Source organism: Acyrthosiphon pisum, chromosome A1 (assembly GCF_005508785.2).
Source record: "Acyrthosiphon pisum isolate AL4f chromosome A1, pea_aphid_22Mar2018_4r6ur, whole genome shotgun sequence".
Taxonomy (NCBI): Eukaryota; Metazoa; Arthropoda; class Insecta; order Hemiptera; family Aphididae; genus Acyrthosiphon; species Acyrthosiphon pisum.
The window spans coordinates 108,537,061-108,562,750 of NC_042494.1; the positions used below are offsets into that span (position 1 = coordinate 108,537,061).

At 27.4% G+C, this 25,690-nt stretch overlaps 2 protein-coding genes across 5 annotated transcripts in view; one reads left to right on the plus strand and one right to left on the minus strand.

The window, feature by feature from the left end:
* Positions 1-22,826, plus strand: part of LOC100161087 — a 23,207-nt gene extending 381 nt beyond the window's left edge. The window contains exons 1-20 of one of the 2 annotated variants that reach the window (XM_003246694.4): positions 3-157; positions 236-476; positions 3,011-3,204; positions 3,304-3,464; positions 3,540-3,817; positions 3,968-4,098; positions 4,194-4,302; positions 4,376-4,573; positions 4,663-4,838; positions 5,423-5,545; positions 5,608-5,749; positions 5,810-6,061; positions 6,129-6,371; positions 7,407-7,527; positions 18,728-18,889; positions 18,953-19,047; positions 20,211-20,398; positions 20,462-20,733; positions 20,804-21,189; positions 22,344-22,815. In XM_003246694.4, the coding sequence (XP_003246742.1) occupies positions 243-476; positions 3,011-3,204; positions 3,304-3,464; positions 3,540-3,817; positions 3,968-4,098; positions 4,194-4,302; positions 4,376-4,573; positions 4,663-4,838; positions 5,423-5,545; positions 5,608-5,749; positions 5,810-6,061; positions 6,129-6,371; positions 7,407-7,527; positions 18,728-18,889; positions 18,953-19,047; positions 20,211-20,398; positions 20,462-20,733; positions 20,804-20,817 (3,093 nt within the window). In that variant the 5' untranslated portion in view covers positions 3-157; positions 236-242 and the 3' untranslated portion in view covers positions 20,818-21,189; positions 22,344-22,815. Of the gene's footprint in view, positions 1-2; positions 158-235; positions 477-3,010; positions 3,205-3,303; positions 3,465-3,539; positions 3,818-3,967; positions 4,099-4,193; positions 4,303-4,375; positions 4,574-4,662; positions 4,839-5,422; positions 5,546-5,607; positions 5,750-5,809; positions 6,062-6,128; positions 6,372-7,406; positions 7,528-18,727; positions 18,890-18,952; positions 19,048-20,210; positions 20,399-20,461; positions 20,734-20,803; positions 21,190-22,343 lie in introns of those variants that run through there. The other variant, XM_001951257.5, reaches the window with a different exon arrangement.
* A 188-nt stretch (positions 22,827-23,014) lies between these two features.
* The window catches only part of LOC100165195 (glycosylphosphatidylinositol anchor attachment 1 protein), a 7,256-nt gene continuing 4,580 nt past the window's right edge, over positions 23,015-25,690 (minus strand). For all 3 annotated transcript variants that reach the window (XM_029488001.1, XM_001951224.5, XM_016807132.2), the window contains exons 7-14: positions 25,593-25,690; positions 25,396-25,508; positions 25,251-25,331; positions 25,055-25,158; positions 24,800-24,915; positions 24,539-24,738; positions 24,081-24,248; positions 23,015-24,014 (exon numbers count right to left, since the gene is read on the minus strand). In XM_029488001.1, coding sequence (XP_029343861.1) covers positions 23,729-24,014; positions 24,081-24,248; positions 24,539-24,738; positions 24,800-24,915; positions 25,055-25,158; positions 25,251-25,331; positions 25,396-25,508; positions 25,593-25,690 — 1,166 coding nt within the window. In that variant the 3' untranslated portion in view covers positions 23,015-23,728. The remainder of the gene's footprint in view (positions 24,015-24,080; positions 24,249-24,538; positions 24,739-24,799; positions 24,916-25,054; positions 25,159-25,250; positions 25,332-25,395; positions 25,509-25,592) is intronic.

Genomic DNA, 25,690 nt, shown 5'->3' on the forward strand with positions numbered 1-25,690 from the left:
TGTACGCCCTATTTTTCCTTTTATGTAATCCCACAGCAGCAGCTGTGTGTGTGTGTGAAAAAATGTATGTGCCACACATCAGCTGGTAACATCTGTCGATAAAGCATATTTCCTCTGAGCACTGCTCAAAACATTGTCCCGGTCCATTACACTTTGGGTAATATCTACGCATACCCAGAAGAAAATTGATCAGATTTGTGCTAATGAAATTGTATAATTTTCGTGTTGTGTTTAGTGGTGTGATGGCACAAGAAACTCGCACCGATGATGGCATGTACATAAAACAAGAGACCTCTAGTGTGATACATAATGTTTGTTTCGTTTGTGGAAATTCTGGACACCCCGAGCAGTATTGGTTACGTGTACGACCGCCATCCACCGGACCATCTGATGGCACTCCACATTTTCCATTTTTGGAAATGCATGAACCTCCACAAGGTTATAGACAACCATTGAACGCCAAGCAGGATAGTGCGGTATGTAACTGTATCGATTTTATTTAAGACACTATGCTTATTATAAAACAATTTGTTATTCACTGTAAATCAAAGAATAATATTATCTTAAAGAATACTACCCCCAGCTAAAAGTGTTAACATCACAACATTTTTTTAATGAAATAATTTTACTTTAAAATATACCACCTACCTACCGATTTTTGTATATATTAATTTCCCTCATCTCTAGAAAGGTATTTAAACTACATGTAGATTATTAATGTCTGCCTACGGGTTGGTATCTTACCTATAAAATTCAAAATTTGACTTCATATTATTGTAAATAATGACTAAATCAAATCCATTATCTATTTTAGTTAATGACTTGTATCAATAACAATATAATGGTTTTCAGCTTATTCAACTTCATATTTTATGTAGGTACTATAAAACACTATTAGTTAAATGTTCATATGAGACGGATTCGATTGTTAATATAAATAATATAATTGGTATTTACATTTCTTTATTCGGTTTAATGGTTATAATCAAAAGTATCTCCCAGATACTTTATTAAATTATAAAATTTTTTTAAAAAAAATGTCTAGTCCTAATTTATGTAATGTACCTATTGTTTTAACATAGATATTAGCCTGGGCTTATATTTTTGCTATTAAAGTATTATTAATTATTTAATTGTAATATCATACTTCGTTCCAAAATAGAATACCCACTTTCTGCGCATTTCAACTGACTGTTATGGCAGCACCAATATCTAATATTCCCTACCTTGCTTGAAGTGTAAAGCTAACATTTCTTGAAGACAGCCGTAAAAACTTTTTAACTTGTTATCACAGCCAGACTGGTAGGAAATGCATTGTACTGAAATAAGATTGGTTAGGATAGTATCCTCTTTTTGAACGGTGTATTGGTAAGCCATGGTACCTATCATAGTTTAAAAATATAAATATATGGAGATCTGTTATGATGTTAATTTTGATGTATATCCATATAAGTACTTCATAATAATGAGATAACAATAGGTAATCAAAGTAGTACTCGTTCTATTTATGTTATTAACACAAATTGGTTTTTTTTTAAACGTTTGTAGTTCATGAAATATTGTTATCTTACAAGACAATGTATGTCTATCTTTTGAAAAAATATTAACCAAATATTACATTTTTGTTATATTGACTACTAACCAAGACTACCAAATCGTTAATAGTTTTTTTATTTTATTACGTTTTATGTTTTGCTGGACTTCAGAAATTGAGTTAATTGAAAATATTTAGATATGAATCATAGCACAGTAGTAGATTTGAATAACTACATGCTAGAAATATGTACATTACCTAGCTTTGACAAAAAATAGAATGACAAAATTAGTTTCAGGATAAATTGTTCAAATGTATGGGTATATGTTTTCAAAGAGAAAAAATAATACTGGAACAGTAGAATATATTAGAGGTATTTCTCTTGAAACTAATGAACATAAATGGTAATCAAATTAAATAGTAGCCAAAATAACAAAATTGTATCGATCTAGTAGCATCAGATAGAAGTTTGGATAACTGTAATGTACCAACCAAACAAGAAAAATTAATTTTAAAATATTTGTAAAGGTACCTACCTAAATATTTATTAAAATGTAGGTGTTTGTGCATAATTTTTAAAATACAAATAAGTAACTGTTTATCTATTACCATAAATTATGAATGAAAGTATATATTTATCTGTGATAGTTTTTTTTATTTATATTTTAGTGCAGAACATTTTATTTGAGAAAGTATTAACTACTCTTTTCTGTGATAACTGATAACTTAATGTTATTAATTATAACGGAAGTATTTAAGTGGTTAATAAATCTTTTGTGCTTAATAAACATGTGTATTTTATATAAAAAAAAAAATACTGATAATTTTTTCTATTATTACCACCAATGTATGATAAATTTAAATACTTTTGAAATTTGTGAGTAGATTGAAAACATAAATTTAATCTATTTTGTATGTTCATTAATTTCTTATAATATAAATACATAAACTCCTCAAACTCATTGACTAGGTATATGAATATAATAAATTGTAACAATAGAAATTAGAAAGTACTTATGTAAAATTTAAAAAAAAAGTATTTTAAAATTGTATTAATTATATTTATAATAATAAATTGTGTTTAATATAAGTCAATCAAATAATTAATATTAAATTATTTGTTTTTTTTGTAGTGCAATAAATTGATAATAACAATAATAATTATTAATAAATAACATTTAAAGACTAGAGGACCATTTTTTTACGCTATAATAAATAAAAATACTCATAGGCGCAAATTGACTAAATTTTTTGGGGGGACGCCCCCTCCCCATAGGCCATATTGCTTAGTACCACAGAATATAAAAATTAGTACTAATTACTAGATTTTGAAACTGGGGGGACTTGAATGACAAATGTCCCCCCCCCCCCCTATTTGCGCCAATGAAAATACTTCAACAATGGTATTAAAAGTGGAATTTCTTGTCATTTAAAAACTGTTATAATATATTTTGATAATTTGATAATTCTGTTTAGATAACAAGTTGTTACTTGTGTTATTCATTGTTAATTGGTCAATGGGATCGATATGAAAGAGAAAATGTTCCAGCTAGACAACGCGTCTACTGGTTAAAACGCTGTGATAATGGTCCATTTACTGGCGCTGATCTCTCTACACAAGGGGAATATGCATGCCAACTATTGGGACTCAGTGTTGACTACACTAATAGGTTATTAATAATTATATATTATTTTATTATAATTAATATATATAATTTATTTATTATGTAATATGCATTGCTTTAACAAATATGGATGTGTTATTCTAGTCATAAGGATACAATTATGTCATCTGCAATGTCTCAAATTACTGGAGAGGATAGTCGAGGTGCTAGAATACCACTTACATCAATTTCTACATCATCTGATCACATAGCACAATTAAATGGTTCAAATCCAATTAATACAAATACACCTCATTCTAATCCAGGTGAATAAGTTTTTAATAACAATACCATTCTAAATATTAACCATAATTTATTTTTGTTATCTATATTTTTAATAGGAAGTTATAGTAGTAGTAGTGGTACAGATATTTTAGATCTATCTATGCCTGATAAAAATTCTTCTACTGAAGTTTGCTATGTATGTGGGGAAGAATTCCGACGAGGTTCCTTATCACATGTGTCAGCTAAACCACCAGCAAATGTTAATCAAACTGAGCAACCGTTTTTTCCTAGCCTTATGCTTCATCCTAGACCTCCTCGTTCTAGGCCAATGGATAGTACAGGGCGTGTACAAACATGTACTGCCTGTCATGCTCACTTATTAAATCAGTGGCAGGTATGGTACCTTATTGACTATAATATATTAATTATTTTAATTTGGTTCTCGACAAGACATTTCAATTTTGTTTTTCCTATGAACATGATTTATTTATTTATTTATTATAAGTGATTAGTGATAACATTAATGCATGATTTATTTTTGCAGGTCTATACGTCAAAAGGCATTCCACACGGTGAAAGGAATTATATTTTACGTAAGCGATTAATTCCATCTATAGATACATCTACATTTATTTGTTTTACTTGTTCACTCGAATACCCTTCGTCTTCTATGAGGTAAGATATTTACTATTAACAATAGGCAATAAGTTCATTGTTTTTATTTAATATAAATATTTTCACTAACTAAAATTATCTATGTTTATTTAAAGGTCGTTATATTGTTATCCAAATAATATCCGTGAACCTTATTATCCGTCATTGACGAAAATAAAAACTCCACCTGGTGCACTTCCTATATCTTCTCAAGGCACTGTTCAAGTATGCATTTATATTGTTATTATCAACCTATAATGCTTTTATTGAAGTTATTGCTCAAAATTAATTTTTTTAGGTTTGTGCGGTTTGTTTTAAATCTGTACCTCAAAAACACCAAGTTACTATGTTAATGGATTTACCTGTTGTTCCATCACCTTCTCCGTCTCTTCAATCAATTAAATCACCAGATATTCGTTTTCGGCCTTATGATATAACAAAACCAAATAAATCACAAACACCAACACCGTCTGAAGCACATCGTAGTACTCATGCAGTCAGTAGTTTATATTTTTCATTATCAACTTCTCTAAGACTTACTTTTATAATTTATTATAATAATACATTTTCAAATTCAATTTACAGGTTAGTTCTGATGTATCTGGTAATGGAGGACCACTTCGTATCATGAGTGGTAATAACTTTCGTTGTTATGTATGCTATGAAATGCAACATCGTTCACAATTAGAATGGTTATGCACAAATGCAGAAGGAATGAATTCACATGCTATGCATTTTCCTTGTCTTACACAATTATCAAGGTAAATTTTTAATTATTTACTTAGACTAATTTACAATCATAAACAACTAGAATTTTATTTATACATATAAGTAATAATAACTAGGTAATACATTGAATTAAAAAAGTATGTTCTTAGGTGAAAATATTTCAATATTATTGATAAGTGTATTTTTTGAATACTAGTCATCTAAAAAAATATATTTTCTAAAATATAATTTAAACTCAAAATATAACAACTATTTTCTTTATTTACCATATATGTATAAAGCCTATACATTTTTTTAAAGAATTATTATGGTGACCTATATTGGTTATGACAATTTTTATACTTATAGTAAGCACAATAGTATTATTAATACAATTTTATTGAGTTCATATGATACAAAACACAGTATAATTCCCAAATTTCTATTTTAGCAAACTTCTATTAAAAAAATATAATCAACTGACCATAATATCTAAATTTTCTATTATTTAGTAACATTTTTTATGCAAATAGTATTAAAAAAATATATTAAGATAATTGAGTATTATTTGAAAAAAAATAATTAAATTTATTTAAAATAATTGACTTTTTATGTTGTATTGTAAATTTTAATTTAGATCATCGGAAAATTATTGCGTTGAATCCCAAGGTAGAGTATTAGCCTGTTCTAAGTGTGTTCCACAGCTATCTGCCCAATGGAATTCTATGGAAGCCAACAGGGTCCCTTTAGAACATAGGAGGTATGATAAAAAAAAAAAATTATTTTTGTGACGTATTTATTTTTTATTTAAAACTATTTTAGGTATAACGTTCCTAGTTTGAATGTTAATGGTTTTAATACTCAACAAATATCTAGTCGAAATGATGTTTCGTCCATTTATTGTTTCTTATGCAACCATCACTCAGATTTAACTTATGCCAGAGTTTTATACAGCCGTCCACAAGTAATTTTCTCTACATTTTATAATAACTAATTATTTATTATTAACTTAACATGGTTTTAGGGTCGAAATGCACCATATTTCCCATATCTTTTAAAACACGAAACTACACAAGGTGCAGAACAATTGCGTGAAGATGGATCTGCATTAGTGTGTACATTTTGTTATCATGCTTATGTTGCCCAATGGCGAGATTATGAATCAAGTTCAGTACCTATTCCACAGCATGAAAGAAGTTATAACCATAAGGAATATGTATGTTATGTTTGTACACAAAGAGCTGGACGACGACAAATTCGATCACTTGCAGTTAATGTAATATTTGAATTAACTTTTATAACTATTTTGTTTATTGTATAATAATTTACATTTTTAACTTTAGGACTATCCTTTTCTACGCTATCATCGTCAAATTGACCAAGCATTATTATTAGAAAATGGAGAGTTTGCAGTTGTTTGTGTTGAATGCTATGAAACTATACATATACAAGCTATTGAATATGAACGATTTGGTATGCCATTAGATAAACAAAGTCTTCAAAATACTAATACAGTTAAGACGGTAAAGCAAGAAGACAATTATAGCCAACGAGGACCACAAAATATGACAGTTGAAAAAGCACAGGTAAAAACACTTTTAGTAATTAACAATATATAAGTTTAAAAAAGTATATCTAATATATAGTCTATTCACAATGAGATCATTACTCGGCGGCGGTCAGACATATGGTGAGACGCTGTCTCCACTATGGTGACGCGTCAGGCGCTGCCGCGGAACAAAGTCACACCCATGTGCACAACTAGGCCGCCAAGTAATGATCTCAATGTGAATAGACTATAGGTTAAAATAAAAAATATTCCATGTTCAAACATCAAATGGTTGTATGATAACAGTTTTGTTGACTTAAACTTAAAACAATATTATAAATTTTTGTTTGAAGTTTAAAATATAATGTTATTATTTTTATGATACTACAATCCTAATTATGTGACAAAAATGTATTTGTTAAATGTATACTCTTTGATTTTATATACACATTCTTATATAATATTACTATTGGTATATTTAATATCAATTGAAAATTGTAATATTAAGAGGATGTGGTGTCTTTGTCCTTAAGTGCGTAAAATGATCAATAGATCACGTTTAGCTCTATTAGTTTAAAAGGTTAGAGTAATTTAATAGTAAAATTATTATATAGTCAATATACTCATAAGCTTTTCATTATATTTTAATTTTAAAGCTTGTTATGAGTATTTTAAAATTGTAAATTGTTTCGCACTTTAAAATACTAATAACTTGCTTTAAAATAAAAATATAACAAAAATCCTCTAAGATTTCCTAGATAATAAAATTACTTTAAATTTTTTAAGAGGTTGATTTGCTCTAGTTTTTAAACTAACGGATCAAAATGTGATCTGTTGATCGTAAAAAATTTGCTATTTTACACACTTGTAAGACAGAGACAACACATGTGGCGACACTTCCTTTTAAATATTAATTTTTATATTAAAGTTGCTTATCCAAAATATAAAGTTAACTTTTATTTTAATTGTAGTATTAAAATTGAAATTTTATATTTAATCTACTGTAAAATATTGAAATAATCAGTGAGCCATTTTTTATATAACTTTTTAAATGTTTCTCTGTTTTCTTTAGGTTAATCAGACTAATAAAACTCAACGAAAAAATGTTAAACAACAACAGCAACAAACTGCTGTTGACAGTACAAAACGGTCAATGTTAAATTCTAATCAATACAACTCCAAAACAGATGCAGGTATGTCAATAGTCATTACTCATTAGTTACTATGTTTAATTTATTCTAGCCGTAACCAAACTTCGACCAAAAAAAAAATTAACAAATAAAAAAAAAAAAAGGTGGGTAAGTGGATGTCACTCTACTGTACAGTAGGTTACAAGTGGGTCACTGTATAATGGATAATATTAAATTTGAATTCAATGATATAATATCACTGTATAAGAAAAACGATTCTGAGCGGAGACGGTATGTCAGTCTAGGTATGAGGTATCTTATATACTTATCTATGGTATTAAAAAAAAAACTGACCAATAATAGGTATCTATAATAAATTCCAAATTAATCATATCACAATATCCATTAGGTACTTATAACGCGTTATACATCAACAACAAACAGTGGTACTATCATAGATATATAATAGTATACTTTAGAAGTTTCAATAATATACAATCACAACAAAATAACCAAAATAGTTATTCCAGGTTTTTTAATATGTGATTTCGTCCAAATTTGAACTTAAAATGACTATAAAAATAAATTGTGCTTATGTATTTTTTAGATTTTTTGGTAACAGAATTAACTACTTAGGTGGAATCTTGTTTTACATTTTTAATCCTTAGATATAAAAATTAAACATTTTATAAATTTTTAACTACGAAATAATTATTACATTTTAAATTTGATAAATTTTGTCAAAATACGATCTTTAAATACTTATAAAAAAAAATTGTGCCTATGTATTTTTAATATTTTTCAACTGCTATTGTAACAATATATCAGGAGCCTTGTATTAAATTTTTACACTTTTTGGCCCAATAGATAAAACTTTATTAATATTTATAGAAAAAAAAACTAAAAAAATTGAAAACTGACCATGTCCGTAAACAGCTCAAAAAGTGTCAAATTATTTTCAAAATTTCATTGTATATAGAAAATACTAATATAAACATTTAGTGCAATTTTCAATTATCTACAGTCATTCGTTTTTTAATTACAACAAAATAAGAAAATCATTACATGAGAAATCGAGTGAATATCAAATGTTGTAAAAATATGAATTTCAAACGATTATAAAAATTTAATTTGTCTTTCTTATAGATATTTTTTGTTTGATAAAGGTAGATAATCTTATAAAGAATCTTGTATTACATTTTAAAATCTTAGATTTAAAAAGAAAAATTTTAACTCAAAATAATTTGCTAATTTTCGTGATTTTTCCATATTTTGTCAATTTTTGAACTTTAAATGCTTATAAAAAAAAACTGTGACTAAGGATTTTTAATATTTTTCATCTGCTTTTGAAACAATATACTAGGAGCCTTTTATTAAATTTTCAAGCTTTTTTAATCAACAAATAAAATTTTATTGATATTTTTAGAATAAAAACTAAAAAAAAATGAAAACTGACAATGTCCGTAAAGAGCTCAAAATAAGTCAAAATATTTTGAAAATATTATGGTGTATAGAAAATGCTAATATAAACATTCAGTCAAAATTTCATGTATCTACGGTCATTTTTAAAGTTACACCAAAAACCAAATTCAATTTTGTGAAAAATCGATTTTGCGTAAAAATTCCCGTTTTTCCTTAATTTTTCTTTGGCTTTTCTTGGCGCTTTTGAAAATTACTGGGAATTTTAAATTTTGACCTACCCAATGCACCAACGATATTCACTTTCCAATCGAACAAGATACTGAAGTTGAAAATCGAAGCATTATTTCGATTACTTATCGTGTACACAGACACAAAAAAAAATAAAAAATAAGACACACATCATTGTAAAATCAATACATTCATCGTTCCACTCAGTTTCTAAAATATGGCTAACTGGTGTATCTCGATTTTAGTTTACTTCTGTTTATGAGCAAATTGTGGTCTGTGTACCTCGCTCTGTGCACTTATCAACCAAGTTGGGATGTATAGTACTCTGTACATTTTTATGGGTTCAAGCTATACCCTAAACTTACCTGATATCTTTAAGATCAATATGACATTTTTGACAAAATAGGCTGAGTAATTTTTGAGTCTATAAGCTATAAAAATACGAAAATCATATATTATATAAACAAAAAATACTCAACTTTTGTGAAAAAAATACGAAATTAATTTAATAAGTAACTTATAGGCCATATGGGTTGAAAAACAGTGTAAACATTCCAACGTCTCAAGAATATGTGTACAAAAGTTTGTACGAATTGGTTCAGTAGTTTCCAAATTTATAAGCCTCTTCCAAACATTCTAAAAAACATATTTTCATTTTTATGCACCATATTTAGATGAGAAGTACTTACTTGTTACATAGGTTAAAAATAAAATATTTTGTTTGAAACAATTGAGGATTTCTCCTGTTCAACATTTTTATTATACAATCTACTAGTGATGATTAAAACAAGACCAAGACCAAGACTTTCAAAATCTTGGTCTTGGTCTTGCGCAAGACTCTTGCAAGACTCTTGCTATTTTCACAAAATATATTTTAAAAAAAACTAAATACCTGTTATAGCTGTGTGTAGGTTTTTTGCTATAATCTCTAAGATAAAACTTAGTCCAATATATTACATAGTATATTCATAAATCAAACATTAACATAAAACAAGTCAAACGATTTAATTTTTATTGTACTAGTTTAAAACTTTGCATTTTAAATTATGCTTATATTATTTTACTTGTATGAATCAGTTTACCAGCATAATTAACTTTCTAAGTTCCTATTGCATTTATAATAAATATCAATAGATTATTACCAATTGCTAATTACTAGTTATTGACCAATATAATGTTTATAAAAATTAAATTGTTGTTTTTTTAATGTTCACTTTAACAAATAATAATATTTAAAAAAAAAACTGTTTGGTTTGTTCTAAATATTAAATTGCTTAATAATTATATTTGTTATAATAATAATATTTATTATTTATAATTAAACTTTTATTCTTCTTTTATTCACCAGTGTCCAGTACAGTAGTACTAGTTGTTTAAGTTTCTTTTAATATAATATATTGGCAATAAACCATTTCTGTAACAGACAACAAGTTTACGACACTAATGAAATGCTATAGGTACTGTATAAGACACTAGTTTAAGAACACAATGTCCAGTACAGAAAAATCACACAAGCTACGAACGAAAATAAAAACGTACTTCCTATTAAAATGATACCTACCATAGTCCGTAATGACTTTCAGCAATTATTAGTATATTCGATTCAAAGTAAAGGTGTGTTATGGACATACATTATTCTATTAGCAAGACAACTTTCGACGTTTTTATTGATTTTTGGAAAATAAAATAATTTTTCAGTAATTGTTAATTAGTATGGAACAACTATGTTATTTTGTATTATTAATTCAAATTATATTTTTAATCTTTTTTTCAATAATTCGACATTTCCTCGAATAGGTACTGATAAAATTTCATAACAATACAAATAAATTATTGTTATTTTCGTTATAAATTATTAGTTAATGGAATCTAGATAAGTACACTAATGTGTTTTCGGGGGAAAAAAAAATTGCAAGACTACAAGAGTCTTGCAGTGATGGTATTGGTTTGATCTTGGTCTTGGTCTTGCAGCAAGAGTCTTGCGAGACCGCAAGACCAAGACCAATTTTGATCATCACTACAATCTACAAAATATTTTTTTACAATAAGAGCAATTGCTGTACAGATGTGTGTGTTGATTGTAAATAGATAAAGGGGTCTTTATTTTTTGGCCTTTAGCTCTGTTGGACATTTAATAATATATTTTAGTATTTTACATGCTTTGTCATAAAATAATCAGGTTATAATAATTGTGTTGATCAGTTTAAAAAAAAGTGAAAAATAAATGTTAATATGTTAAAATATTTTATTAAATCATATACCAGAGTGCACTGTGGGTATATAATAAATCAATTTTATTTTTATCAACTAATACTAATATTGATTTGCACAGTCCAAGTTCCCTTATTATGGACTTATATTTTCCGTACATAATATGTTTTATTATGCATGCGAATATTAAATTAAAATAGCTAAAATAATAATCTCTTACGTATGTCTATTGTCTAGCTAAATTTTAATTTATATGTAGTTATCAACAAAAATGAATGATAAAATAAAAAGATAAAAGGTTTATTATTATTATTATTATTATTATTTATCACTATTTATTTATTATTTATCCCGTGCACTTCGTTATCCGTTAAATGTACCAACTCCTTATGACTCAAACTTTGTTCAATTCGTTATTTAATATTCAGTGTATGGTGTTCAAAATTTATCTTAACTTTTCCGTTGCCCGGATTAAAAATTCTGATTCGCAACAGTATATTATCAGGTAGGCAATCTACCTGCGGTAGATCGCGGACCCCGTGCTGTTTGTACGTAAGTTTATGATTTAACTCTTAAGTATCAAAGTTATACCAAATTTGTCGTATTCCACCTATGGTGGATTAATATAATCAATTAATACAAAATTCTAACCTAACCGTACTAATATCAAATGAATAAAAAAAAACAAATTTAGCCATTTTTAAATTAACGTATCTACACACAAACATTTATATATATATATATTGACAACAAATAATAATAAAAATCAACAAACATGCCCGATTAACCAATAGCAACCAATATATTGTAATACACTGTTTCGCCACTGTTGTATTTTTTACATCCAGATTTCCTACTTTTCCGGTGGATTTTCCTAAAATTTTCTTTCGTAAATACCTTCTCCTGGCAATTACGAACATCTTAAAAAGAAATTTAAGACAAATCGGTCCGGCCGTTCTCGAGTTTTAGCGAAACTAGCGAACAGCAATTCATTTTTATATATTATATAGATCAATTATTAATATTAGGGCCCAGAAGTTTGGTTAGGTTATGTCAAGTTATATTTCTTTTACATAATTTTAAGTTGTAACAAAAAACATTTTTCTAAAAATATTATATTTCTTACTATGGTCGTACCATTTTGAAGTTGTTATTCATTTAAATTAAAACATATATTTTTGAATTAATATTCTTGAAAAGAATATTATCCGTAGTAGATATTTCGATCTATAAAAATCTTATTTCGGACAAGTAGTTTATTAATATTATAACTTATAACTTATAATTTGTAAGTATTGAAATGTTTGATTCGCGGAATAATGTACAAATATTTTGCTGTACCACTCCATTCCACTCATTTTAATTTAAAATACTTACAAGTTATAACTTATAAATTACCCGTCTAAAATTAAATTTTAATGCATTGGAGTACTACAAAAATTATTATGCTTTTGTATAAGGAAATAAAACGGCTTGTGATAAAAAAAAGTATAAAAATAAAACATTATACTGAAAAATATAGGTACTTATTTAATGACTTAATATAATGAAAAAAAAATTTTAAAAACATTAATGAAATGAATTTAATATTTTTTATACATATTATGTTAATATATTATTTTTTGGGTTTGATATAAACAGTATGAAAATGCTATCTATTTATAGTACTATATACCCACTCAAACTGGTTTGATTATTATACAATAACCAGTTGACCACTGTCCAGTTATGGCCTTTAACCTTTAAAAGGTGAACTTATTATTCTATTATTTATTTTCTGGAATATCCAGTTTTAAAAAGACCCTCTTTTATGCTGGACACCCATGAGCAATGGTTTTCTATGTGTAAAAAATATTTTCAGAAGCCGAAATATTACTAATAATTTTTAAAGAAATAGAATATTTAAAATCTTTAAACGTAATAAAAATTATATATAAATAATCAATGACAATACGTAGTTATAATATCAGAATATAATATATTTGGTTGATAGAAGTGGCTATTTTAAGAAACTATTTTTATACATAATACTATATTACTATTAATATTAATAATAAATTCATAAATTATGATAAATTACAAGAATACTTTTATTTTTAATGTAAATGTTGTGTTAACAATAAATAAATAACTCCTGTCAAGTTATCTCAAAGAGCTATCGTTAAATTCGTCGAAATTTGACATAATTTTTTTAATTGTCATAAACTCATAAATAAGAGTAAACCAAGTTCCGCACAGAAACTTTATTTCATATTTATTTTCGTGAAACTTGTATTTTTTTATTTACTTTAAGACAGTGAAACTTTTGAATAGCCTAATAAGTGTTTTGAAATAAAAAAACACGCATTGTAGAACCAATAATCATAAATCAATAACCACCAATCGGTTAAAAATATTAGGTTTCAATGAAAACTAATCTTCCGTAGATAATATAATTGAATAAAATTACAAAATAAATTAGCGTTGCCAGGGGCCAGGGTATGAAGGGATGGCAGTCTTTCTTGAAATGTAGAGAAAATTTAAAAATGATTTCAGTGTTCTGTGGGTTTACTATTCCCTGAGATGTAATCATGTATTAAAATTGTAATTTGTATGAAGAGTGCTCAAAAAGTATAATATGTTATAATTATATACGCGCGTGATCCACATACCTACCAGACTTATGAGTTATGAGGGATCCTAAAGCCCTCATAAACAACAAATTATCAGCCTTCGACCAGTAAAGAAAAATTATGGCTACGCCAATGAGTACATGAGTATAAACAATTTTAATATTATAAAATATTTTATTTTAATTTCATTAACATCCAATTACGTACCTTAAAATAAAATATTTTCTATTAGTAAATTTGTACAGATATGGAATTTATTTTAATAAGAATTTTTACAATTTAGCTTTTGTATGCCGTCCCCCTTTTCAGTTTGTTTATAGACCTGCAGTGTTTAAGGGTGCTTGTTGGATATTCATCCCCTATTACTAACCAGTGTTGTTTTTTTGTTCTCGTACGTTCGCTCCACTGTATTATTTTCATCGTTGTGTGCGTCCCGTATGCGTCGCTAGTCACCACTCGCCAGTTAACGCAGTATCCGCAGCTCAACAACACGTGTAATGCTACCCATACCATATAGTGATCTATAAAAAAATAACACATCTATATAATTATAATAGTGACTTAACGTTGTTCTTTACCGTTAAACTTCTGGAACGTTTGTTCTATTTATAGATAATTACCATTACACCGAGCCGTTTTTATTAACTATTTTGTATAATGCGTTTTAATCACGATACAAGTAGTGTCCCTACGGACAACTTTATTCACGATATAAACAATATTCCTATGGCTGGATACGGAGCGTCTGGTTCTGTGCCTCAATCTCCGAGTATTGTAAATAATATGATGTATTACCAAGGTATTTATCATCTAATTTAGTAACAACACTTGCATTGCGAACCGAATTAAAATATTTTACACTTAAATCATAATTTGTTTCTCGTGTATATAAAAAATAAGTGAAAACCATTAATATCATTATTATTTAACAATTTTTATTATTCAATAAGTACTAGCAGTTAGTCAACAAATATTTGAAAAATATTTTATGTATTATACTAATGTTAATCAGGTCCTTCGAGAATGACGCAATAGTACATTATTGTATTATTTGTATTGAGTCGGCTTAATAGCGTAATGTCAAGCGTAAGGGAAAAACTACAGATGCATTGAAAAATCTAATAGTGTACTTATATTAATATACTATAATATAGCAACTCGTTTTAAGATAATCTAATGAACTTAACATTTCCACCAATTATTTAGACACTTTTAAACTAACACGAACCTTTTTTTTTCTTGAAAAATATAATTTTTCTAATTCGATAGGTATTATTGTTTTTTTTAATTTTTATTGCTAGACCAGAAAATTGTATAGATATCAGGTTTATACATGTTATTATTAAATATTCTTTGTTCTATAAAAGAAATATACGATCTGTATCATTATCAATATGACACAAATAGGCTAAATTTAGACAGTAAATGTAAACAAAAATTATACAATATTTGATGGAAAAAACCCTATTGGTTATTGAAGATACTTTACCATATAAATATTATGCAAAGTTCTGAATATTATATCAATCTAAAAAATCGTTTGTTCTTTATGATATATTAATATATATATAGCATAGTGTATAATATGATTTAAATCTGAATTAAGGTGATCTACATGAAAATGTGATGTTATATTTTTATATTTTCTTAAATATAATTTGTAGCTTTAGTAGTTTACTCCTTTAGGTACTTGGATATAATATTTTTATTCAATAATATTATAATAGTAAATGTAGAATAATTTTTAAATATAATAAATTTAGTTAAATTATAAAAATTATAGGTAGGTAGTGTATATTATATAAACATAAACAACTACATTTTTGTTTAAAACTGCGCATAGCTGAAGCCGCCGGGTAATTCAGCACTAATAAATATGTATATATTATAATATAGTATGTGAATATTATTGTGTTCTGAATTTCTGATGTATGTTTTATCAGGAAGTCGGTGGTCTCGTTTACACTTTTATTAAAGGGGGAGGTTAAAGCCCAGATGTTACATTGCCAAACATAAACATCCATATCGCCCTTTAAGTGATAATCGTCCTATTCGTCGTCCCTTCTATTTATAAAGAGGGTTCCCGAATTTATCGTGTGATATGACTCATCAGTCGTTTTTTGTATTGTCTTATATTAAAAAATAAAAACCATAACACGCTACTCGGTATTTCTCCTCTATAATGAAAATCTATAAATCATAAATATATCTTTATTAATAAGTGACAATGACAGCGAAAACACTTCGAAAAATCGGTCAGAACATAGTATCTTTTTAAAAAAAATCATAGTTATTGGTTAGTGCTAGGGACAAGGGACTAGGAGCATGATTACATGCCTGTTCATGGCGGAGTAACATGAACTGCGTACTTGAATTAATTGAAAACTAATATTTTAAGATTATTTATATAGGGGGACTGATTTAATATACTTAAAAGAATTCTCCAATAAGTACTCTTGGCAAAGTCTGCGATTATATAATTTTAAATACGTCTTCAACCCTCCTTACATTTAAAATTTTACTTTACGTATTTGAGCACGTAATATGTTTACATATTTAGTTTTACATATTAGGCACCTGACTTTACACCCGTGTGTCAAAAAATATATATTTATTAATTGTTTATACATAAACAAAATTGAGGCTGTTTTCCTGCCGGATGATCGTTTAATTAATTTTATATATAAACGATTATCTATGTAGATATGTATGTTCTTTATAAGCGAAAATCGGTTCTCAAATTTCAATGAAAATTATCAATAGATTCGTTGTGACCCGTGTAGTGTTATTGACTACTTTTTATCCAGGAATTCTAGATTCACTTGAATTTTTTTCTTAAAATACGAAAATTAATTTTTTATTTAATTCTGGATTCCATTAGTTACGCCGAAAAAAATATTTAATTTTGTTGCCACGGGTGCTGTCCTCTTTTTAAAAAAATATGTAATTCTATTAGTTTATTATTCTGTGCTAAACATTAGATTACAACTACGAGGACGTACATTCTCTAAAGTGCGTATTATGAAATAGAAAATAATCCCCTATGTTTTACGGCACTGCAGTTTCTATAGTCGCTTATATTTATTACAAGCACTCTTAATCAATTATCATGCAAACAATTTTTTATAATTTTTAATAATTACAAAGTTACCTACAAATTGTTTATTACAAACGATAATTACTGCTAAGTCTGTCAACTAAACTCACCCATATGTATAAATATCTACATACTGTATACAGGGTGATTTACCAAGCATGCTCACCCACATTTTTTCTTTTAATAATGAATTTATTCAATTCTAATTTTTTGGAATTTTTTAGACAATCTTTTCAAATTCCTGATTTTTTTACTACATAAGGAGTGTCTTGAGGTGATACAAACTTCTATTTTTCAAATAAGAACCCACCTTTTTTCTGTGAATTATTTACCTAGTTAAAAATTTGAATGAGTAGATACTTAGTTATTAAAATGTTAAAATGTTTGTACTAAGAATAATAGTCCCTAAAAATTGTTTTACAAAAGTATAAAATAGACATAATATTGGAACTAGTATTTATTATACTTGAAACTTTTTACAAATTATTAATGTTGATAGATTAATAATATATTAATGACTACAATTTTCAAATCACTGTAGCCCCCCCCCCCCCCATATTTTATAAAATGGTTTATGCCCCATTTATCCTTGGAACACTAATTTTGATTCAGTACGTCAAATTTTTCAGAAAAATTATCTACTGAATAATTCACAGTTTAAAAGGGGGGGTTCTCATTTGAAAAACAGAAGTTTTTGTCTCCTTAAGTACTATAAAACACCTCGATAATTTGAAAATATGGTCTTTAAGTACCTGTTTTTAAACCTTTTATGGTAAAGGATTTTAAATAACTGTATTATTCAAGAAAAAAAGGGGAAGAGCATGCTTGGCAAATCACGCTATATAGTATATTATACTTTATATAAATTAGTATCTTTTTTACTTTCCAAATCTATTTCAATGGGTATTTTACTGTTGGATAGCTCAGTTTTTTGGCAAGGTTCAAAGCATATTTTCATAGACCCAACTACTACTATCTGGTTGTTTTTACCTGGGAACCTTAGTCGTCATTTTTGGCATATTTATTATTGCCTTGCTGCCGTGACAGCACATTATACATTATACAGACGTAATATAATGAACTTATAAACCTATATAGGTTTTTCTCCTCATTTATCAGTACTTTTTATGATAAATTTAACACAGTATTGGCTTTTATTAATTTAAAAAAATTATTATCTATTATAACATTATTAGCTACTTTTTTAAAGCAGACATACATTTTCTCTTTTTAACTGAAAGTGAATGTTTTATTAAATTTGAAAATGACTAATTATTAGTAGGTACTTCTTTCTAAACATTTTGTAAAAAAAATTTTATTAGTTTTTCCCAAACTATATTGCATTATATTTTTACACTTGTTATTTCCTATTCCTTTAAATTAAACTATTAAATTATATCACATGAATATATCTCCTTCCAGACCAACTAAACTTTGTTCAGTGTTTAAAAATATTAATTTTAAGACTAAAATTATGACAACTTCATTAGTTTTTTTTTCAAATTTTGTTTTCTTTATAAATTGTTTGTCATATTTACAGTTTTCCTTCTTAAATCCTAAAACTGTTGAAACTTTAGTTTATAAAAAAATATTTAATAATACCTTTATAGCTTATTTAAAAAATATATTATAGAATATATGTAAATAACAAAAAAAAAAAATAACATTGAGAACTATTAATATTTTTTTTTAGGTTTAGTTAAACCTCAACCAACAAGTTCAGGTTCAAAACGTACTTTAATGCCAAATCTTATTGGACAAGCTCCACCACCACCATCTCCTGGTGGTAGATCATTTGCTGCTGCTCTTAGAAATTTAGCTAAACAAGCCGGACCCCCTTCTACTCATTCCAATGGTAAGATATATTATATAAGTTAATATTATAGAAACTTAAAATTTATTTAAATTTTTTATGTAGATAAAGAAGGAATTGAGTCCCAAGAAAAACACCAACAAGAATCTTTGAAAGGACGAATTGCACTTCCAGGCTGTAATAAAACACAACCAGATAATGTAAGCATCATAAAAAATAACATTGAGATATAATTTCAGGGTATAATATTTTTACACCAAAGTCAACCTTTACGTATACCGCCTGTATAGTAATATATATTCATAATTGGTGAATTCCCCATTAATTATAAACTTGATAAAAGTATTAAATAATTTTAAATTTTGTGTTGTTTCATGAATAATAAAGAACTTTTGATTGGTGGTGTACGACTAAAATCTGTACTTGCAGCGAAAGTTTATATTAAACAAAATTATAGAAATTCTAAAGCACATTGATGATGGATATTCCAATTAACAAAATATTGTGAAATTAAATTTTTTAAAATATTTTTTTGTTATCAGTATATCAACAATTTTTCAGTTTTTTAAATATGGGATTACTAAAATCTAAAAATTAAAATTTTCTGGGTGGCTTAAAATGGAAATGCATATTATCGTACTGGTGTAAACCGAAAAGTTGATTTTGGTGGGAAAGTGAAACGTCTGTTGAAAGTCTTTTTATTCTATTAACTGTTACTATAGGTACAAATTTCACTATACATTATTAGTATTAACTATTTATCAACTATTTTTTTTAATTAAATGGAAGTTGTGACGCAGCCACATTTGCTGTGGCTGGTCTTGGGCGAGATATCGAGAATTAAATTAATTAAGTACGCATAGTACGGGATTTGAACTTTCGTTTCATGCACTGAACTGCCGAATGCATAACACTGAGCGCGGTTGCTCAGTCCGCGGTCTAATCATATTAATCTCAATATTCTCCCATTTGGGTCAGAGTGGCAGTGTGTAGGTTGAGGAGAGAACGCAGGCCCTAGGGCCACGTCATCCCCCCCCCCCCCAAAATAAAAACTACATGTGGGCACCACCAGTGTAGTAGGTTAGGTTACCCTAACAAATGACGCTGGTCAGAGTAGCAGTATGTACAATTAAGGAGAGAATGCAGGCTCTAGGTCTGTTGCAAAAGGAGATATGTCAAAATGTGGGTAAAAATATATTTAGATAGAAAATAGAGTCGAGTCTTAAAAATGTGTAATAAAAAGCCAATAATGGCAGGATTTCTTATGTAGATAAAATGAGATTAGAGAATCAACTATTATTTAAAAAGTTTAAAACCGTTATATCTAATTAACTATATATTAATTATATATTTTTATCACTAGGAATCAAAATCAACTGGTCTAAATACTGAGCCTCGTAGTGGTTTTCAACCTTATAAGCCTGATGAACAAAGAACTATGGTACCTACATCAGCATCTGCTCCTCCTCCTCATTTTGCCGTTGACCCTGCCTCATACTCACCTTACCATCCTGCAAATCTTTATTCCCCACATTTTCAACATGCTTTTCGGTAAGTTTATATTTGTATCAATTAAGTTATACTCATTAATTTACTTTTTGTTTTTTATTTTAGGATTGAAGAACAAATGTACCTTGAAAGATGTGGAGTACCTTTGTTTCCTACTTCTGCATATCATCCTCATAATAGTCCTCATCCTTCAACTCTATATGGACTTCATCATATACAGTCACCATTAGTCATGTCCCCAAATATAGTAGATAGAATGAAAATGGAAGAAGACAGGCTACAAAGAGACAGAGATATGCAAGAGCGAGAAAAAAGAGACAAGGCAAAGCAACAACAGCGAGTTAAAAATGTTCATACTATGGCAGCTGACCTTTCAGGTAAAAATTGTGCTATACGCCTATACATTTCAGTATTTGACTTAACAAAATTACTTTTTGTTCTATCTAGGAAGGCGTCATTAATGTCTATACTTAGTCATACAACTAAACCTCAATTTGTATGTCTTTCGTGTACATCATAATGCCAAATTCATCAAAAATAACAAAGTTACAGTTACCAAAATCAAACCACCTATGTAATCAAGTGATACCATATCATAATAACAACAAATCAACAACCTTCGAAACTGTTCAATTATGTTTCTTCTTATACTCCTGAAGTCAACTTCTAATTCATCCAATGCTATATGACAACTCTTTTCAAATTCAACAAGTCCTGATTGAAAATGCATTTGATAATTATCTACAATCAACAGCAGTGGGATCTTAACAAAACATAATACTTTTTTTTTCTCAATATGCTAGGAACAACACCTATAGACCAACAGGCACAAGGTATTCATCATTTTTAATTATGAGATAAATGTTACAGTTTTAATTATTCCTGTTTCTAGTCTAATTCTGATAGTTCCATTTTATTTTAATTTGTTGAAAAAAATTTACCAGAAACACTAATTTAATGTTTTAATGTATTAAGTAATAATAAATTTAATAAAATTGTTTTGTGGCCATTCTTGTAATATTTAAATTTAATAATTAAAAAAAAAACCCGTTTGAAATTTCACTGTAACTAACTGTCTACTGGCAGAAATCAAATTCATATTACCCAATTAGATATGGGTGTATTTTATATTAACAGTTAAAAGATTATAAATTGAAATTTCAATACTCTAAAAATATGGTATTTTTCAACTAAAAACTCTAAAAAAAATACACTAGTAGTAGTTGTATGATTCAAATTGAACAATAAATTTAAAATGAATATTTTTTATTCATAGAAATTGGACAAAAATGACTAGAAAGACAACAAAATTATGTCGGTAAAGTATTTACCTGATACACGTCATATTTTTTAGTTTGGGTAGCAACGTTGATTTGCCCAAATCTAGTGTTCCGACAAATTTGAGTCTATATAACAACATGGATTAAATCAAATATATTAATGCTATTAAGAACACCTTATACCTGTGTGTGTTGCCTCCGTATTTACAAGTGCACATGGCAAATGTTCGGTGAGCAGTTCACGTTTAGCTCTATTAGTTTAAAAATTAAAGTAAATCGACCTATTATGACACTTGATGTTAAGAACATTATCTGTGTTTGTGGTGGGCTTTTTTATGATGGTTCAATTTTTTATTAAGTTATATGTATATAATATAGTGTAAATTACAAATGCTCATAACTAACTTAAAAATTGAACTATCGTAAAAAAAAGCCACGCATAAACACAGATAACACTGTGTTCTTACCATCAAGTTTCATAATAGGTTTATTCATTCTAATTTTTAAACTTACAAAACTAAACATTATCTGCTGATCTTTGCTAATAGGCATTTGTAAGGCGGAGGCAACATACAGGTGTGGGTGTCACGTCCACTTAATACTACTTTTTTTTCTGTTCTTACCTATTTGTTTTGCTGCGTTTAGCTTAAATAAAATATACATATGTCATTAATAAATTCTAAATATTTTTATTCTCAACATTTCAGATTGCTAGTTGAATAAATGTACGACCTTTGCAATTGACAGAGAAAATCAAGAATTAAATATTTGGTGTTAAACAGTTAAAATATCAACTAAAAATACTGAATATGAAGGAAATGGCTTACCAACAGGAACAATTTTATTCTCTCAAAAACTAATTTTTTGTAAAGTATTACATCCACATATAAAAATTCTGTTCAAGTGTTCTTTTCAGTTAAATCATGCCACAAATAATGCCACTGAATATTCCCAATTGCTCAATAAGAATTCTTTGTTTTTTCCATGTATTTGGCATTTGAGCGAATCGAACGACATAATCACATCACCCCTATTGATTACATTTTGTTTTACCATTTTTTTTTTTATAATTTAGAGAATATTTTTTTTTTTATACTAATAGTATCTATACAAATCGACTACTTATTTATTAAGTTAAGTAATATTATTTATATCTGTACCAATTATGTACTATTTATATATACCATAGATGTATATATGTATGTATATGCATAGTTATATGTTATTGTGTTATGATTTTACTAGGTACAATAATATTACATAACATCCAAGTTACAAAGTACCGTGTAACAATAATAATAATTTTTTTCTGTACATGCATTATATGATCACCAAGTGAGATCTACAATATTGTTATGTGATATATACTAACTTAAGATATTATTTTCTTGTATAATTGGTTGCTAGCTATTTAAAAGTCATTGTTCAATGATAACGAGCTGATAATTAATGGCTGGCATCTCAATAGTCCCTTTCCCTCACCAATTTTTACTTTATTTTTTTTATTATTATTATATTATTATTATTATTATTATTATTATTATATGTATTTTTTTTTATTTAATTATACATAATATGTAATATCAGACACAATATTGAAAACAACCAATTTTGTCCTGTGATTTTTAAGCCTGGTATACTAATCCTTTAATTTTTCCCAAATAATAATAAATAGTTCAATACTTTTAATTTAAATTACGTTCTTCTAATTAATAGTTCCTACCTACCCAAATTTAAGCTATGTTTTTTATAATAATGCTTAAAGTGTCCTGTTTCAGTATTATATTATTTTTTCTACTATAACTTATTCATGAACAAATTTTATTTTCTAAATGAATTTTGTTACCTTATAACTATGTAAAATCATGATGTTCATTGATTTTCATATTATGACTGAACGCCAAGGCACATAATAAATATATACATATTATATAATAATACCCGCACTCACTCCTACTAGAATAATATAATGATTTTAGTTAATATAACATAAATGGTTTATATATTGATCTTTTTTATTGCTTAAAAATTATTTTGTAAATAAATTATTGAATAAAAAAAAGATTAAAATGAACAGGTTGTATTTTTTTATTCATTCCGCCTTCAATTTTTGTGAGACATTTGTCGGAAGGAACATAAGACACCAAAAAGACGTCCAAACGGGCAGCAATAACAGTACACCAACTGAAAATGCCCAATTTCCATAAATCATGTTGTCGATTGTTGACAATACCATCCATTGGCCCGATGCCTCAAGTACTTTGGTCAAAAAATCAGAAATCGGCAGTTCAGGATATGCAGTGTAAGTGATGTAAGCAGTAATCCAAAACAGTGAGCACATGGGGTGCACAATTAACCAAAGCAGTTTTACTATTATACTGAAACAGAAATTAAATAATATTAAAACATTTAGAGATAGGTTTAATGGTATCTATCATACATACCGGTTTTGGCTAGATTTGATGCATACTGCCGGTAGAACATACACAAGAGCTGTTAAATACCCAAGTGAAAAATTATGCATCGAAACACATAATAAACCAATTCCAAGTTCTAGTAAACAAATTACATGTAACAGTACCCAATTTGAAGATTTGAAAGAATTTAGACATCTAGAAACAATAATATCAAAAAAATTAGTTTAATACCTAAACAAGATGATTTTTTTATCATGATTTTTTTTATTTATACAGTTAAAAGTATATAAAATTCTTCTTTTATACTTTTAAAGAGACAATCAATATGTCCTAACTAAATATCCTTCAGAAAATAGCAAAGCATGGAAACTAAATATTAAATATAAAAATTAAATAATGAGGTAACGAGTGTCCTACGTTAAAAAAAACTTCTTATGCTATATTACATTTACAATAAATTATATTTAAATATAACTTTTACTTACTTATTCATTATTATTGGCAGAAGACAAACAATGGTTATGGATAATAAACCATAACCTAGTAATAATGCACGATGTGTTGGTATATAATTCCAAAAATGTGTAAAATATGCTGGTGCTAAATTTGGTAATAATATCAAACCTACGACATGAGAACCCAATGTAATTACACTCACCATTCCAACATTCAAGCGTTCAGGAATCTATAAATAAATACAATTTCCCATTATTATTTATTTATCTTTGAAATTTTGATGTTAATACAGTAGCTTGTGCCGACGAGTCACCCGATTTATGTTCAGAAGAATGTTGAATCCAAGTGGAGAAAGCTTTTAGAAACAAAGCCCCAACAAGCAATACCAAACAAGGCATGTATAAACCTAATAAAATAATTCAGCCTTTTAAAAATGTGTAATATCTATAAATTTAAGTTTAAAAATAATATAGATATCATATTTTAACATTATATACAATATGATATAATATACTACACTTTTCTACGTTTAATATTGTGCTTACCAATTGAAACGTATCTATCCGTAGATGGTAGCAGATAAAAAAAAAATGACTGATGAAATCGTTCAAGCAGATTATTCAAACTACGGAACATGCCTTCAATAACCCTTGAAATAAATAGGAATAAATATATAAACTAAAATGGCATAAAAAATGTAAAAGTTATAAATTTGACACATGCATCAATTTTATGCCATACCTCCCAACTTGAAATACACTGGAATAAATGCCTCGTCCTTCTTTTTCATATCCTTCTAAAGTTATTGCTTCAATACCAAATCTATTAAAAAAGTTGATGTACATGTCAATAAAAGTAAATAATAAAATATCTGGTTAAATTTCACCTATGAAAAAGACCATGGTTACCATCAGGCACTCCAGTAGCTTGTGTCATTACCATAGACATCATTGTACTCAAATTTGTGTAATAAGAGTTGACTTTACTACGGCCAATAGCCTGTTAAAAATATTGAATTATTTAGAAACTATTATCAAATTAAAATAAATGTGTTGTTATAGAGTTTAAGAACTAAATACATACTCCTCCATCAACATTGTTAAATGTATGCTTAACAGATTCTTTGTTGCATAATCGATGAGCCAAATTCACCAAATCTAAATTGGGCAATTGGCCATTTA